Source organism: Schistosoma haematobium, chromosome 2 (genome assembly GCF_000699445.3).
Source record: "Schistosoma haematobium chromosome 2, whole genome shotgun sequence".
Classification (NCBI taxonomy): Eukaryota; Metazoa; Platyhelminthes; class Trematoda; order Strigeidida; family Schistosomatidae; genus Schistosoma; species Schistosoma haematobium.
Window position 1 is genome coordinate 36,630,589 of NC_067197.1, and position 13,292 is coordinate 36,643,880.

Sequence of the window (13,292 nt, forward strand, 5' to 3'; positions counted from 1 at the left end):
TATTCACCATTCGTCAGGTTTTAAAACACAGGCATGCTCAGTGGCGTCAGACAATCATAATTTTTCTTAATTGAGAAGCGGCATTTGACTCTGTAGACCGAGCGGTTCTGTGGCAGTGTGTGTCATTGAAAGGCGTACCTCAGAAGTAAATAAACCTTGTGAAGGCTCTTTATTCGAACACTACTAGTCGAGTCAGAGCTTATGGAGAACGGTCATCAGATTTCGCAACCTCAATTGGTGTCCATCAAGGCTGTCCACATTCTCCATTTTTGTTTAGCTTCATCATAGACCTACTGATGGAACTAACGTTCTCGTCGACTGAATTCTCGGGTATTGAGCTCCTTCCAGGTGGTCTACTTATCGACTGGTTGGTATTACTTACTTTCACTTCTAAAGTGTGTTTCTTACTCAAGCACTTTGTGAATAAGTTAATTAAATTAACTTTAAAATTGCTTAGCCAAGAATTATTCCAGTGTTTTTCTGTTCATGAAGTTTAGTATACTAACAGTTCACAAAGTAGGGGCTTTGTTATAATACAATTAGTCCTCATACTCCCTTAATATAATTTAGGTATAATTCGACTTAGAATACTCAGATGATATAATCCTGTTTGGTGAAGACGCTCATAAAATGCAGAGTCTTTTGGTAACACTGAGCAACAATGCCAGAATGTTTGGAATGCCCTTCTCTCCCTCTAAATGCAAGTTGTTGCTTCAGGACTGGTCTGCGTCAACACCTGAACTAAGGATAGGGAGTGAAGTAGTTGAACGCGTTGACAACTTCACTTATCTTGGAAGTCTGATCAGCCCTAATGGGTTGGTGTCTGACGAAATCTCAGCACGGATTCGAAAAGCTCGTTTGGCTTTTGCCAACTTACGTCACCTATGGCGAAGGCGATATATCCGTCTAGCAATTAAGGGACGAGTGTACTGTATGGCAGTTCGTTCTGTCCTACTTTACGCCTGTAAAACATCGCCATTAAGAGTAGAAAATATTCGTAAGCTACTAGTATTTGACCACAGATGCCTCAGAGATAATGCCGGCGTCTGCTGGGATCACCGGGTAAGTAATAGTGAGATTAGACGCAGGGTATTAGGGAATGATGGACAATCAGTTGGTGAGGTTGTGAATCTTCATCGACTGAGATTGTTGGGCCACGTGTTACGTATGCCCGAACACCGATTATCACGATGTGCAATGCTAACCGGTGTTTGGGACGGTTGGAAGAATATTAGGTGCTGTCAAACCAAAACGTGGCATCAGTGCTTGAAGTCACTAACTTCTAGTCTGAGCCATGTTGGTAGATACAGACTACTTGGTTTGGGTCCGCGTGACTATCGTTACCAGTGATTGAAGACTCTGGGTGACATGGCTCAGAATTAATCACAGTGGCGTTGGTGTATATACAGTCTTCCCTTGAAGTTTGAGATTAAAGTTGCTTTATGTCTTTCTTTCTACCAACTAATTCTTCCTTCCTGTATTATCTACTTTACAAAATCTTTCCGTTTATCATTCCACATTTTTCGTATAGTCTTGAGTATGCATCTAAAGTATCTATGTGTTTCTCTAATGAAATCTGCTTATCTCATCGGTAAAGGTTGTGTAAGATTCAATTTGATGGTTCTGTGTGTGAAAATTCCTTCATGTATACACTTGTAATATATTCCTATTGATTCCTTAAGTCGTACATTTTGTTAGTCTTTTTTATTCCGTTTGAGATTCTAATATTTGTATTTTACCATAGTTTTTTTCTTGCGCTGTATCTGAGTTTTAATGTTTCCTCCTGAAATGCATTTATGTTGTTTTAGATGATACTTAGTTTAAGCGGCAGCCATATTAATTTGTTCCTCATTTGATTGTGCTGAGTGGAATTGTATATTTTTGATTGTGAATCGAAGCACTCTTTCAGAATAAGAAACAGTTTGTGTTATAAACCAACCAGATATTATCTTCCGATCGAATCTGTACGTGATCTATCCAGAAAGGATAGAATAACATTTTTTTGTTCCCTTGGTAATTTTTTTATATCTTTTATCAATTTGTTTATTTATTCTAATTTTGATTTGCACACTGGTTGAACAATTATTGGTTGGATGACTGAGTGGTAATATTTGTGTAGACAATAATGTATATTTATATTTATAATTAAATCTAGAACTGTCACTTGCCTAATCACCTTATTTTGAATTCAACTCGGTAATAGCGCGTATCTAAACTACTTACACAGTCATTTTTCAGTTCAAACCTTAGTTTGGATTCTACAGATTGCACTAACAAACAATCTGAATTATTACCAGGTCAGTTTTGTGGTGATTGTCGAGGAATATTGTCAACGTGTTGAGTTTGTTTGACACTCCTGTGCTGAACCGTATAGTCGTATGAACTCAAAGCAATACTCCATCGTTGAACCATAGCAGCTGAGGAACGTGCTGAAGACATTTCAGGATGATAAATAAATTTTAAAGCTTCATGGTCAGTAACAATAGCGAATTTTTTCCGAATAAATATTTATGAGGTCTTTTAACAGCCCAAAACACAGCTAATGCTTCTAGCTGAGACTGCGAATAACCTTGTTCAGTAACATTAAGTTTGCGTGAAACACATAACTGGTCTACCTTCCTGTTCCAAAACTGCTCTAATACCAAGAGGCGGTGCATCATTAATAAGCACAGAATCTACACTAGGGGACTAAGTTCGAAGAACAGCATCATTTTGAAGAAACTTTAGTAGACTTCGTAAGCATGACTCTTGTTCCTCACTCCATTTGAATAAATTGGATGTCAAAATATTAAATAAACAATTTGCACAAGAACAACTAGGAATTAAGCGGGAATAGTATTGAAGAATACCCACTGGTGAACGTACGTCTCTAAGAATTTTTGAAGATGGTGCATTTGTCAGTGAAGCTAGTCGTTTCATATCTGGTCTAAAACCATTACCATCAACTAGGTATCCAATAAATTCAAAACTAGGTATACAAAATGAATACTTATTTGGATTCACTGTAATATTCTTCTTAATTAAATGACGCAATAAAACAATAAGTCCATCGTCATGAACTACCTTATCAGAACCATGAACAATGAGATAATTTTGATAAACGTCAGTACCCTCAAGGTCACAAGCTACCTTATTCATGACTTCCTGAAATATGGCTGGAGAACAACTTAGACCAAATGGAAGAAAGTTGTATTTGAACAGGCCAAAAGGAGTGTTAACTGTCGTCAAAATAGATGAGGATTGAACTAAAGGGACTTGAAGATAATCATCCTTGAAGTCAACTTTCGAGAACAATTTAGAACCATGAAGTCGATTTAGAATATCTTCAGCCTCTACGCTCGTGCACGTTTGCTTCAACAAACGGGAATTCAATGCTAATCTATAGTCACCGCATATTCTAGAGGTCTTGCTATCCGATTTCAGTGGCGTAACAATAGGGGTACTCCATGCTGAAGACTGAATCGGCACAATTGTGCTTTTCGCGAAGAAATCGTTTAATGTCTTTTTTACTGCTTCTCGAAGGCCAATAGGAATTATTCGTCTTTTTGGAAAGACTAAGTCACCCTGTACCTGAAGTTTTATAGGCTGAATTTTCATACCTCCACTGCACTTAGCACACGTAGCTATCAAATCTTTAAGTAAAGCGTCAGAATTTTGATTAAAAACTAGTAAAGCTAACTCCACTTTAAACATTTTCGAAAGCTTTAAACCAAGTATTGACAGTCCTGTTTCGCTAACTAGAAATTAACGTATGTAGAATTACCATCTCTTATTAGCAATTCACTGTATCCTCGTATGGCCATTTTATCTCCAGTAAACGCCAATATCGTTCCTTCATTGGGGCGTATCATAACTTTATTACCTAAAGTTTTCAAATTCTTGAGTAAAATAGTGACTTCTATGGTTCACAAAAAAGTCATTAAATGAGCCAAGCGATGTACATAATTGCCTTTGAATATGAACATTACGTTTCGAAATGGCGGATGAAGATAAACAATCATTAAGAACATTCAAGTTTATAGGACCAGAGTGACGAAGCTTGGCATTACTTGCAATGCATTGAATAGAAGTATTGCCAACTGCCCGTATATGTCTAATCATTTATCACATTTAAAGCATTAAGCATTACGAAATGCACATGGATGGATGAAACTTTCCATGGAAAAAGCATTGAGCAAACTTGTGCTCACCTTGTGACAGTGCTTAGCGAACTCGCAATGAATTGTCAGCTGAATGACGTTGATTAACCATTGGATTAGTCGTTGTAATGAAGTAGTGGAATTCGTGATGCCCCGACGAGTTATTTAATGAAGCATTCCCTTTTTATCGCATTCGAAATTCGTACCATTTACATGGTCTTGTAGTAGTTGCTTGAGAATTGTATAAAGGAGTGAAATAGGCTTTTCTGTAAATGTGAGTTTTTAATAAAGTGTAGATTTCCTTTCGGATGAATGTGAGTAAATGATCCTCAGTGATAAGATCATCAACCTCTCCCTTGGTCTTAGTGCTGATTTCGAATCCTCAAAGCATCAAAATCTGAATGTATTTCCAATTGTTCCACCATAGGATCTTTATCTCATAGACAATGTGATTGTTTGAACTATTTGAATTATAGTATAAACTAGGAATCCCAGAAATAATGCATATCGAATGATTAGGGGTCTATTGAGTTAGATGGAAATGGTGTGAATAACAGCTAGCTGCGAAGTCGCACTTCGCGGTCAGCACCTAAAGTAGATTACTCCGTCGTATCAATGTACTATGAATGCTTTGAAGACCGCAAGACACAAAGGATGTTATTAAACAAAATAGTAGTTGAAGTAGGCACAAGCAAATATGCGATCACTACCTCGTAGGTCAGTCCATGAAGTGAGATTAAACAGTGCCTGTTTGTTGTCCTTGGATTTGACGGGGATTGATGATCTGTTCAACATTCAGTGACCCAACTGACGGATGATTTGGCGATGGATCAGTGACATTTCACTGGCCACACATAGTCATCACTATTACTTCAGGAGATTAAAAGCTGTAGTGGTGAATAAATTGCAAAAATAAATGGTCGTTTATGTCGTTAACATTGTTGCTGACTTCATTGGTCACACTATAGTTGTGGGAGTACGGTAACGCACACTCACCAGACAATAAGTGGGTACACCGTGCTACATACGCCTTTTGGTTACAAGCCACCTTAGACCGGATGCTTATCAACCCATCGACAACCTCCCAAATATATCTTCGAACCCCTTCACCTACGGTATCCAAATGAAATGTGTTGGCACCTCTCGATCACAAATGTGTCACCGACGAAAGCGTTGTCAAACCCTGAAAACCCGTTGTATGTTCCACATTTAAGCTTGGAGATTATTATTCAATGAACATTGTACAGACCTCTGAATTTGATTGCCGAAATCGCAACGCTGTTGAGTTGTATAACAGAAATACGAGGTAGATTGTGTAAAAAGACATTTCGATACTGACATTTCATACGACGATCCTACGCTTGAAGAATGGTTGAAAAACGGAATTAACCTCTCTTGTAATTTCGTGACAAATTTCAAAGGAGTTTCTGTTAATGATCTTCACAAATGTCATGGTGACCAGTTGGCGGGAGAACAAATGTCAACGACTTCACGCTTGAAAAATGTTAATTCGAGACATAAAGAGATTTACTTTAAAGCTGATAAAAATGGTTTAAGAAATACTGTTTTTTCAGTTAATGGTGATAAATACATAGGTGAATGGAAACACAACAAGCGTCATGGTACGAAACCTATTTTCAATCATATTATGCATTATTGCGCGTTTCCCCATTATTTTCCAAAGCATTTACCCCTTTGTTCGCCTTTATTTCCCATTTCTTGGCTGTTTGAGCGTGTAGTAATATTATATATATGTATACGATGTACGCTTGGAATGTTGATGACCACAACCTTTTGTTTTAAAATCGTAGTGCCACATAGTTTTTATATGTAAGAACTATGTGGCACTGCGATGTACTGTGTTAAAATAACTAGATTAATTTTAATTCATATAGACTGACCAACCTATTTGAATTTCAACAGGTCCTTCCGATATACAGTTTACGGAAGGTGTTGAATTTTAATAGATTGCGTCAAGGACTAATTATTATTGAACGACCATAGAAAACTAAGAACTAAACAGATGCTTGGTGTAGTACAGAATTAAGCAGTGCACAAACACAACTGCACAGGTGAGATTACCAAAGAATTTTGGCCTCATAACCAGCGTTTGACTTCCAAACACCCATTCCAGAATCCATTAGATTCGATGAATAACTTCAATGTACTCACGATCTGACCCAAATTTTCATGGAGAATCGACTAAAGTTAAACATATAGACCATTAGATACTGCCTTAGTTGCCTCGGGTTGTGTTGCGCGTTGCACGGCCGACAATCTTTGGCTGGGCTGTCGACGGGCATTCCTGATAAGTCTCTTACTAGGATAGAACAACTGTCCAATGTTTGGTGGTCTTTCAAATAAAATCAATCCGTGATTTAAACTACTTGTCGGTTGATAATTACAAGCAAAATGTTTTGAAACCTTTCATGCACACAGTCGCCTTAATTAGTGTAAAGTTTCTGTATATTCGGATTCGATATGTCAAACAGCGTCTATAGCTTTGAAAACTAGCATTGATGTTAAAACAGGAAAATTGAGCTATCATACCTGAAGTAACCGAATTCTTGCAAAATTTTCAGTGTTGATTTAAATCACACACCATACAATACGAGTGTTCTCATAAAACCAAATGTACCATTAGGTTGATTTCTGGTGACTGTATGACGTAAAAAACATGAAATATTACTTTGTCTGAACTACATGTTCAATTTAAATGTAGAACTACTTGGCAAAAGCATGTAGTTACATGTTCGTGGACACTTGAACTCCCTTCATAATGACCCTACTCGCCTTTATGTAAATATAAATAGTTCCTCTTGCAGAACACTTAAATCCACAGGCTTTACAAGTTTGAATATATTCTTAAAATAACTTCTGAAGCATACACAATCTCTTCTTTTGATTTATACTTCCATTTATCGGTAATTAGTACAAATAACCCTCAGTTGTGCTAGGTTCATTATTACGTACTAACCCGTTCGGTATATTATTCTATTAGTACAATAATGTGTGTCCCAATTGATCTTTATCCATTCAAACTCTTTTGCACAAAATAAAAAGGTTTGTATTAAACAGGTTTCGGCATATACGAATGGAAAAAACCAAACCTTGTTTATGAAGGTAATTGGGAGAACAATATGCGTAGTGGATCTGGTGTTTTGAGTAGGAAATTTAGGAATGGGAAACAAATAAATGTTTACTCAGGATCCTGGAAATACGACAAACGCCATGCAAGTTGTTCTAAATGTCATTAACAGTTTTTCAAGGGTTATGGAAACAACTGGTATTCAGATAATAAAATATACGAAGGTGAATGGTACGATGGAAAACGTTCTGGATGGGGAAGAATGTACTACCCTGATGGAAGCATTTATGAGGGACAGTGGTTTAATGATAAACGGCATGGAGATGGAATGCTTAGATTGGGTAACTTGGATCAATATATGTAGAGATTTCAGCAAATGAAAATAGATTTGAAGGACAGTGGTTAAATGACAAGAAGAACGGAGTAGGGAAATATTTCTTCCTTAATACTGGCCAACTGATGGAGGGAATATGGTGTGATGATGTACCAAAATCTTCCCAAATTCTGGACCTCGGAAGGCAAGTAGCGAAAAGTCCAACGGAGTCCGAAATACCAGAGGTAGAATTTGATTTATAAATACTCTCTGATAACAATATTACAATAATTTCATGTTTTCAGATATAGGAAAAACGAATGATTAAAGAAGTAAATAATATATTGAGTGAACTAAGAACATAGACTACATCCGGTTTCAGAATAGATTATAAGGTGATTGCAACAAATTGTTTATAGACGTAACACGAAAACTAGTTACGAAATCGTGAGGTAATGATAGTAATACCTATTGTACACTGAGACATATACCAAATGAATTGAGTCAGAATGAAACAAAAGACATCATGAGTTATAAGTGAGAATATATTTCATACCATTTGCAATCAAAAAGCTTGACTTTTACGAACAAAGTCAGCAGAACCAACGTTAATTATATATGATAGTTACTACAAGACACGAAGAGACAAACCTTTTAAACTGATAATACTTTGTTTCAATTGAAGGAATTATCTAACATTTTTTAAACAGATTCACATAGACTGTTGTGTTGTATAAGTTGACCACGTCACAACATTAGTGAGTTCGATTATCTCAAAACTTCAACTAAAATCAAGTGAGATTTAAAACCTGAATAAAGAACACAACTAAAATATTTCTTTCGAGAATATAATCTTGTGTAGTGAAGCAGTATACACCACACAACATTAATGGAAACTTTTTACGTAAAAGATCTTAGTAATCTGCGCGGAATTTCATTAACCACACCAAATGTGAGTTATTTTTCTAACGTCGCACATCAAACCGTTGTTCATAATACTAGGGACATTTTGATGATAAGTGATAAACCATCTATGACCAATGCATTTGCAGTAAGTTCATGTTATACACCTCATTCGTTTACTGATGAAAATCGTATTTAGTTTTGCGGTCAGAACAAGAATGCAACTAGATTAGCCTTAAAATGCAAACAGAAATGAATATATACGAGATACAGGACCGACAAAGTTGTCAATCACACAATGGAATACTAGATAAAATGATCTGATTACATTCCCGACCGAAGCTGCTACCTTGACGCGGTGGTCGGGCTTGCCTATCGTGATGACCCAACCGAGCTATACTGGCTGGAACATATGTTCCTGTAGGTTCTACCATGCCAGGCAGGTCGATTGGAGAACGGTAAGACTAAAAGCAGCAACTCAAGGTCTGAGGGCGAAGTCGTACTGCTGACTGTAGAGGTGTGACAGCAGTAAGGTGTTTCCCTCGGACAACCAGCATCTCAGCGATGCTGCCTTCCCACAAGGAGGGGTGGGGTTAGAAAAGGTCGGCCCTGAAAATGTCACACCTCACCTTACCTCACGGATTTCCGTCTCCGGTGGTAAGGCCCTTTGAAGAACGGAGCTAACGCATTAAAAACCTTCCACGAAAAGGCCGTGCGCGACCGGCCTCAGGCAGTTGTCCCTTGGGCTCTGTGGTCACGCTCCCAGGTCGTTAAGACCAACACTAATCCAATTTCCTTTTCAGGTTCCTCAAGAAATACCCTTCCACGGTGTGGGCAGCCGGGAAGTGACACTAGCCCTCATACCCGTAACATCACACGAGACCAAGTTGGTCACATTCAAATCCTTCCTACACCTCCTAATACCTCTCTTATCTCCATGACCAACCCTCCTCACGTCTCTTTATCACCTCGCACCGCTACGGCAAACGATTCGAGTACGTGGAACGCTATTCGTGGTCTCCTGAAACCACGCTCTAAACTACACGTAGGAGCTTTTAACGTACGAACACTGTGCCAAATAAGACAGCAGGCTTCCTTAGCTAGGACTTTAGAATCTCGCGCCATCGATGTGTGCTGCGTCTCCGAAACGCGCATACAGGATCCGAGTAGCGTCATTCATTTGACCTCACCATGCCAAAATAAAGAACCGACTCGATTTACGCTTCGTGTATCTGGAAGCCCTGATTCTGCTTCCCGTGGCCTCGCCGGCGTAGGTATAGCATTGAGTCCTAGTGCAGAACTAGCTCTCTTAGAGTGGATCCCAGTAGACAGCCGTTTGTGCGCTGTCCGACTAATCGGAACAGTAAGAATCCGGAAAGATAGGGACACTCGTCGTTGCCTCTTCGTCGTTTCTGCCTATTCTCCCACTGACTGCAGCGCAGATGATGTAAAAGATGAGTTTTACAGAAAGCTTTCCGACCTTCTCCTAAAAGCTAGGCGCTCGGATGTAGTAATAGTGGCCGGTGACTTTAATGCTCAAGTAGGTAAACTAAGCGATAGGGAAAGACACCTAGGTGGATCTTATGGTGTCGTGGCTCAAAGAACAGATAATGGCGACCGTCTGTTGCAGCTATGCTCAGATAACCGCCTGTTCCTTGCAAACACTAACTTTAAGCATAAGAAAAAACATCTCTTAACATGGCGACCCCCTAATTCGTCCCAACGTTGGACCCAAATAGATCACATCGCTATCAGCCACCGATGGAGGGGCTCGATAGAAGACTGTCGCTCATTCTGGAGCACATGCTTAGATTCAGACCATGCTCTAGTACGAGCGCGTATTTGCCTGCGTCTTCCTGGACGTAGGAAAGACGCTGCAAGGAAACATCTTAGGGGCCTAGTTAATGATATTCAAGCTAAGAGTATATTTCAGGAACAACTAGGAAAACTGTTAGGCAGCCATGTATGTGATGCCCACCTCGATGCATCATGGAATGATATCCGAAAAGCTGTGGAATCAGCAGTGATATCTGCTACTAAGGTAAACCAGAAGGTTAGGGAGCAACACTGGATCTCAGCAGCATCTATCGCACGGATAGATGCTCGGAAACTCATTCCATCTGGCTCTGAACATAATGAAGAGTGGAGTCAGCTTACGCACAAGTTGAAAAGAAGCCTACGCAATGATCGTGAATAGTGATGGGTAGCGAAAGCAAGAGAGATGGAAAAGGCAGCGGCAATAGGTAATAGCAGACAATTGTTCAGACTCGTTAAGGAAACCAGTATTAGGAAACCGACTGTTAGCGAAACAATCTCAGAGAAAGATGGACATATTATTCATTCTCAATCCAGGAGATTGGATCGATGGGCAGAACACTTTAAGGATCAGTTCAACTGGCCTTCAGCCACACTTCGGTTTCCCACGATCTCCAGTCAACCTGAATGGCAAGTTAATTTAGGTCCTCCGACTCCTTATGAAGTTGAAAAAGCTATAAGAAATCTGAAACGAGGGAGAGCAGCAGGCCCTGACAGGTTCACTCCTGAGATTTTTAAGGATGGCGGTCCAGTATTAGCACTGAGATTAATTGAGGTCTTGGGTAGAATTCGGGAACTGGACGTAATCCCATCTGACTGGTCTCAATCACTGATTGTGCCAGTCTATAAGAAAGGACAAAAGTCCTCTTGTGACAATCACAGAGGAATCAGTTTGACTAATATAGTGTATAAAATATTAGCTTCAATAATACTTCGACGTCATTGAAAGGAGTACCAAAGAAGTACATTAACCTTGTAAAGGCTCTCTACTCGAACACAACTGGTAGAGTGAGAGCTTATGGCGAACTGTCATCAGAATTGATTACCTCAAGTGGAGTTCGTCATGGCTGTCCACTCTCCACATTCTTGTTTAACTCTGTCATTGACGTGCTTTTAGAGATGACATTTTCCTCATCTAAATTTCCAGGGGTTGAACGTCTACCGGGAGGTTCACTTTTGACCTAGAATATGCTGATGACATAGTTCCTATTTGGTGAAGACGCTGAAAAATGCAGTCTTCTGACCACTCTAAGCAACAATGCAAGCATGTTCAGGATGCGATTCTCTCCCTCGAAATGCAAAATGTTGCTTCAGGATTGGGTTACATCGACACCCGAACTAGTGATAGGGAGTGAAGTAGTTGAGTGTGTCGACCGCTTCACTTACCTTGGAAGTCTCATCAGCCCTTGTGGTCTGGTGTGTGACGAAATCTCAGCACGGATACAGAAGGCTCGACTAGCTTTTGCTAACTTGCGTCATTTATGGCGTAGGCGAGATATCCGTCTATCAATCAAAGGACGTGTTCACTGCGCAGCAGTTCGTCCCGTCCTACTTTATGGCAGTGAAACATGGCCGGCAAGAGTGGAGGATATTCGTAGGTTACTAGTATTCGATCATAGGTGTCTTCGAAACATTGCTCGTATATCATGGGACCATCGAGTAAGTAACACAGTTGTTAGGAAACGGGTACTAGATAAGGATGGCAAATCAATTGATGAAGTAGTAAAACTTCATCAGTTGAGATGGCTGTGACACGTGTTACGTATGCCCAACTGCCGACTGCCTCGACGTGCGATGTTCAGTGGTATAGGAGTAGGTTGGGAGAAAGTTAGGGGCGGCCAGATCAAAACATGCCACAAATCCATGAAGTCGCTGACAAGTGGACCGAGCCATGTTGGTAGGTGTAGGCTACCTGGTTGGGGACCACGAGATGATAGCAACCGATGGTTAGAGACCCTGAATGACATGGCTCAAAATCGTTTGCAATGGCGCAGGTGCATCCACTCTTTGTGTTCTCCCAAATTTTAATCTGATTCCGTCTCGTCTCTTTTTTTTCTCTTCCCAAGTTTATTTCACTGGATTATACTCTCTAAATAACATCTCCAAACACTAATGTTTCCGATTACTGCTTATACTCTTGCTACCTTTACCACTACGGGATTTGAATCGACAACTGCATCTCTGTGCTGAGGTGGTGTGGCAACTCGGACTGATGTACGTACGTACGAAGTTCTACGTTGTTACTGACTGACTCTGATTACATTATTATTGAACAGAATACTTCCTGAGGCCCACTCATAACTGACAAGATACTTCAAAAGGTACATCTTATTATATAAAACACCTAAGTAAATACTGTTGATACGTAAATCACGTTCACGAACCCATATATGTGAAACATACTACTAGATATTAGTTCAATGACTACTACAGTAAACGGCTCCAATCGTTTGTGAAGTCTTAAACTCAACCACGCCAGGAGAGGTTGTTACCCAATGACATTGGAAAAATTGGAGACATTCCAATCTCCGATAGATTTCCACTATTCCACTGCTTAGTCTCAAATCACATATTCCCATAAGAAATAAACACCGGCAAAACATTGTTTATCACGAACCAACTGATTTTAGTAATCACTCCTTAATACGTACGTTTTATTTTCAGATAAAATTAAAAGACCCTAATGGTATCCTCAAGAAAGTGCAAGAGAAGCTGATGGAAATAATACGTACCAACAACCCAGAGAGTTCCTGAGGGCAAAACCAAAACAAACTGAGCATATTTTGTTATACTTGGAACTGAGAAGCAGTTGTACAATCATCTTACTTTGCACGTACACACACCAATATAAAAATGAGGAAACTAACAGCATATAATTTATTCAGAAAATATAAACGCAAGATTACAAAGCTTAAAAATACAGTAAATTGATAAACAAATATACAAACTCTACAAAGTAAATAATAACATAAATGGAAAATGCATTAAAAAAGACTGGAAAATGTAGTGGTAATAATAGATGTTGTGTAAATGC

The 13,292-nt window shown here is 39.3% G+C and overlaps 1 protein-coding gene across 1 annotated transcript; it reads left to right on the plus strand.

The window, feature by feature from the left end:
• Positions 1-5,581: 5,581 nt before the first annotated feature.
• On the plus strand, positions 5,582-13,222 carry MORN3 (MORN repeat-containing protein 3). Its single transcript, XM_051215087.1, has 4 exons — positions 5,582-5,761; positions 7,218-7,568; positions 7,601-7,785; positions 12,923-13,222. The coding sequence occupies exons 1-2, from the start codon at positions 5,617-5,619 to the stop codon at positions 7,394-7,396; spliced, it is 324 nt and encodes a 107-aa protein (XP_051068268.1). The 5' UTR covers positions 5,582-5,616; the 3' UTR covers positions 7,397-7,568; positions 7,601-7,785; positions 12,923-13,222.
• Positions 13,223-13,292: the final 70 nt, after the last annotated feature.

Excerpts from the sequence above, each read along its gene's own strand:
- MORN3 (XM_051215087.1), top strand. The coding sequence starts at position 5,617 with ATGTCAACGACTTCACGCTTGAAAAATGTTAATTCGAGACATAAAGAG. Across the intron at positions 5,762-7,217 it reads GAAACACAACAAGCGTCATG|GTTTCGGCATATACGAATGG; the intron begins GTACGAAACCTA and ends TGTATTAAACAG.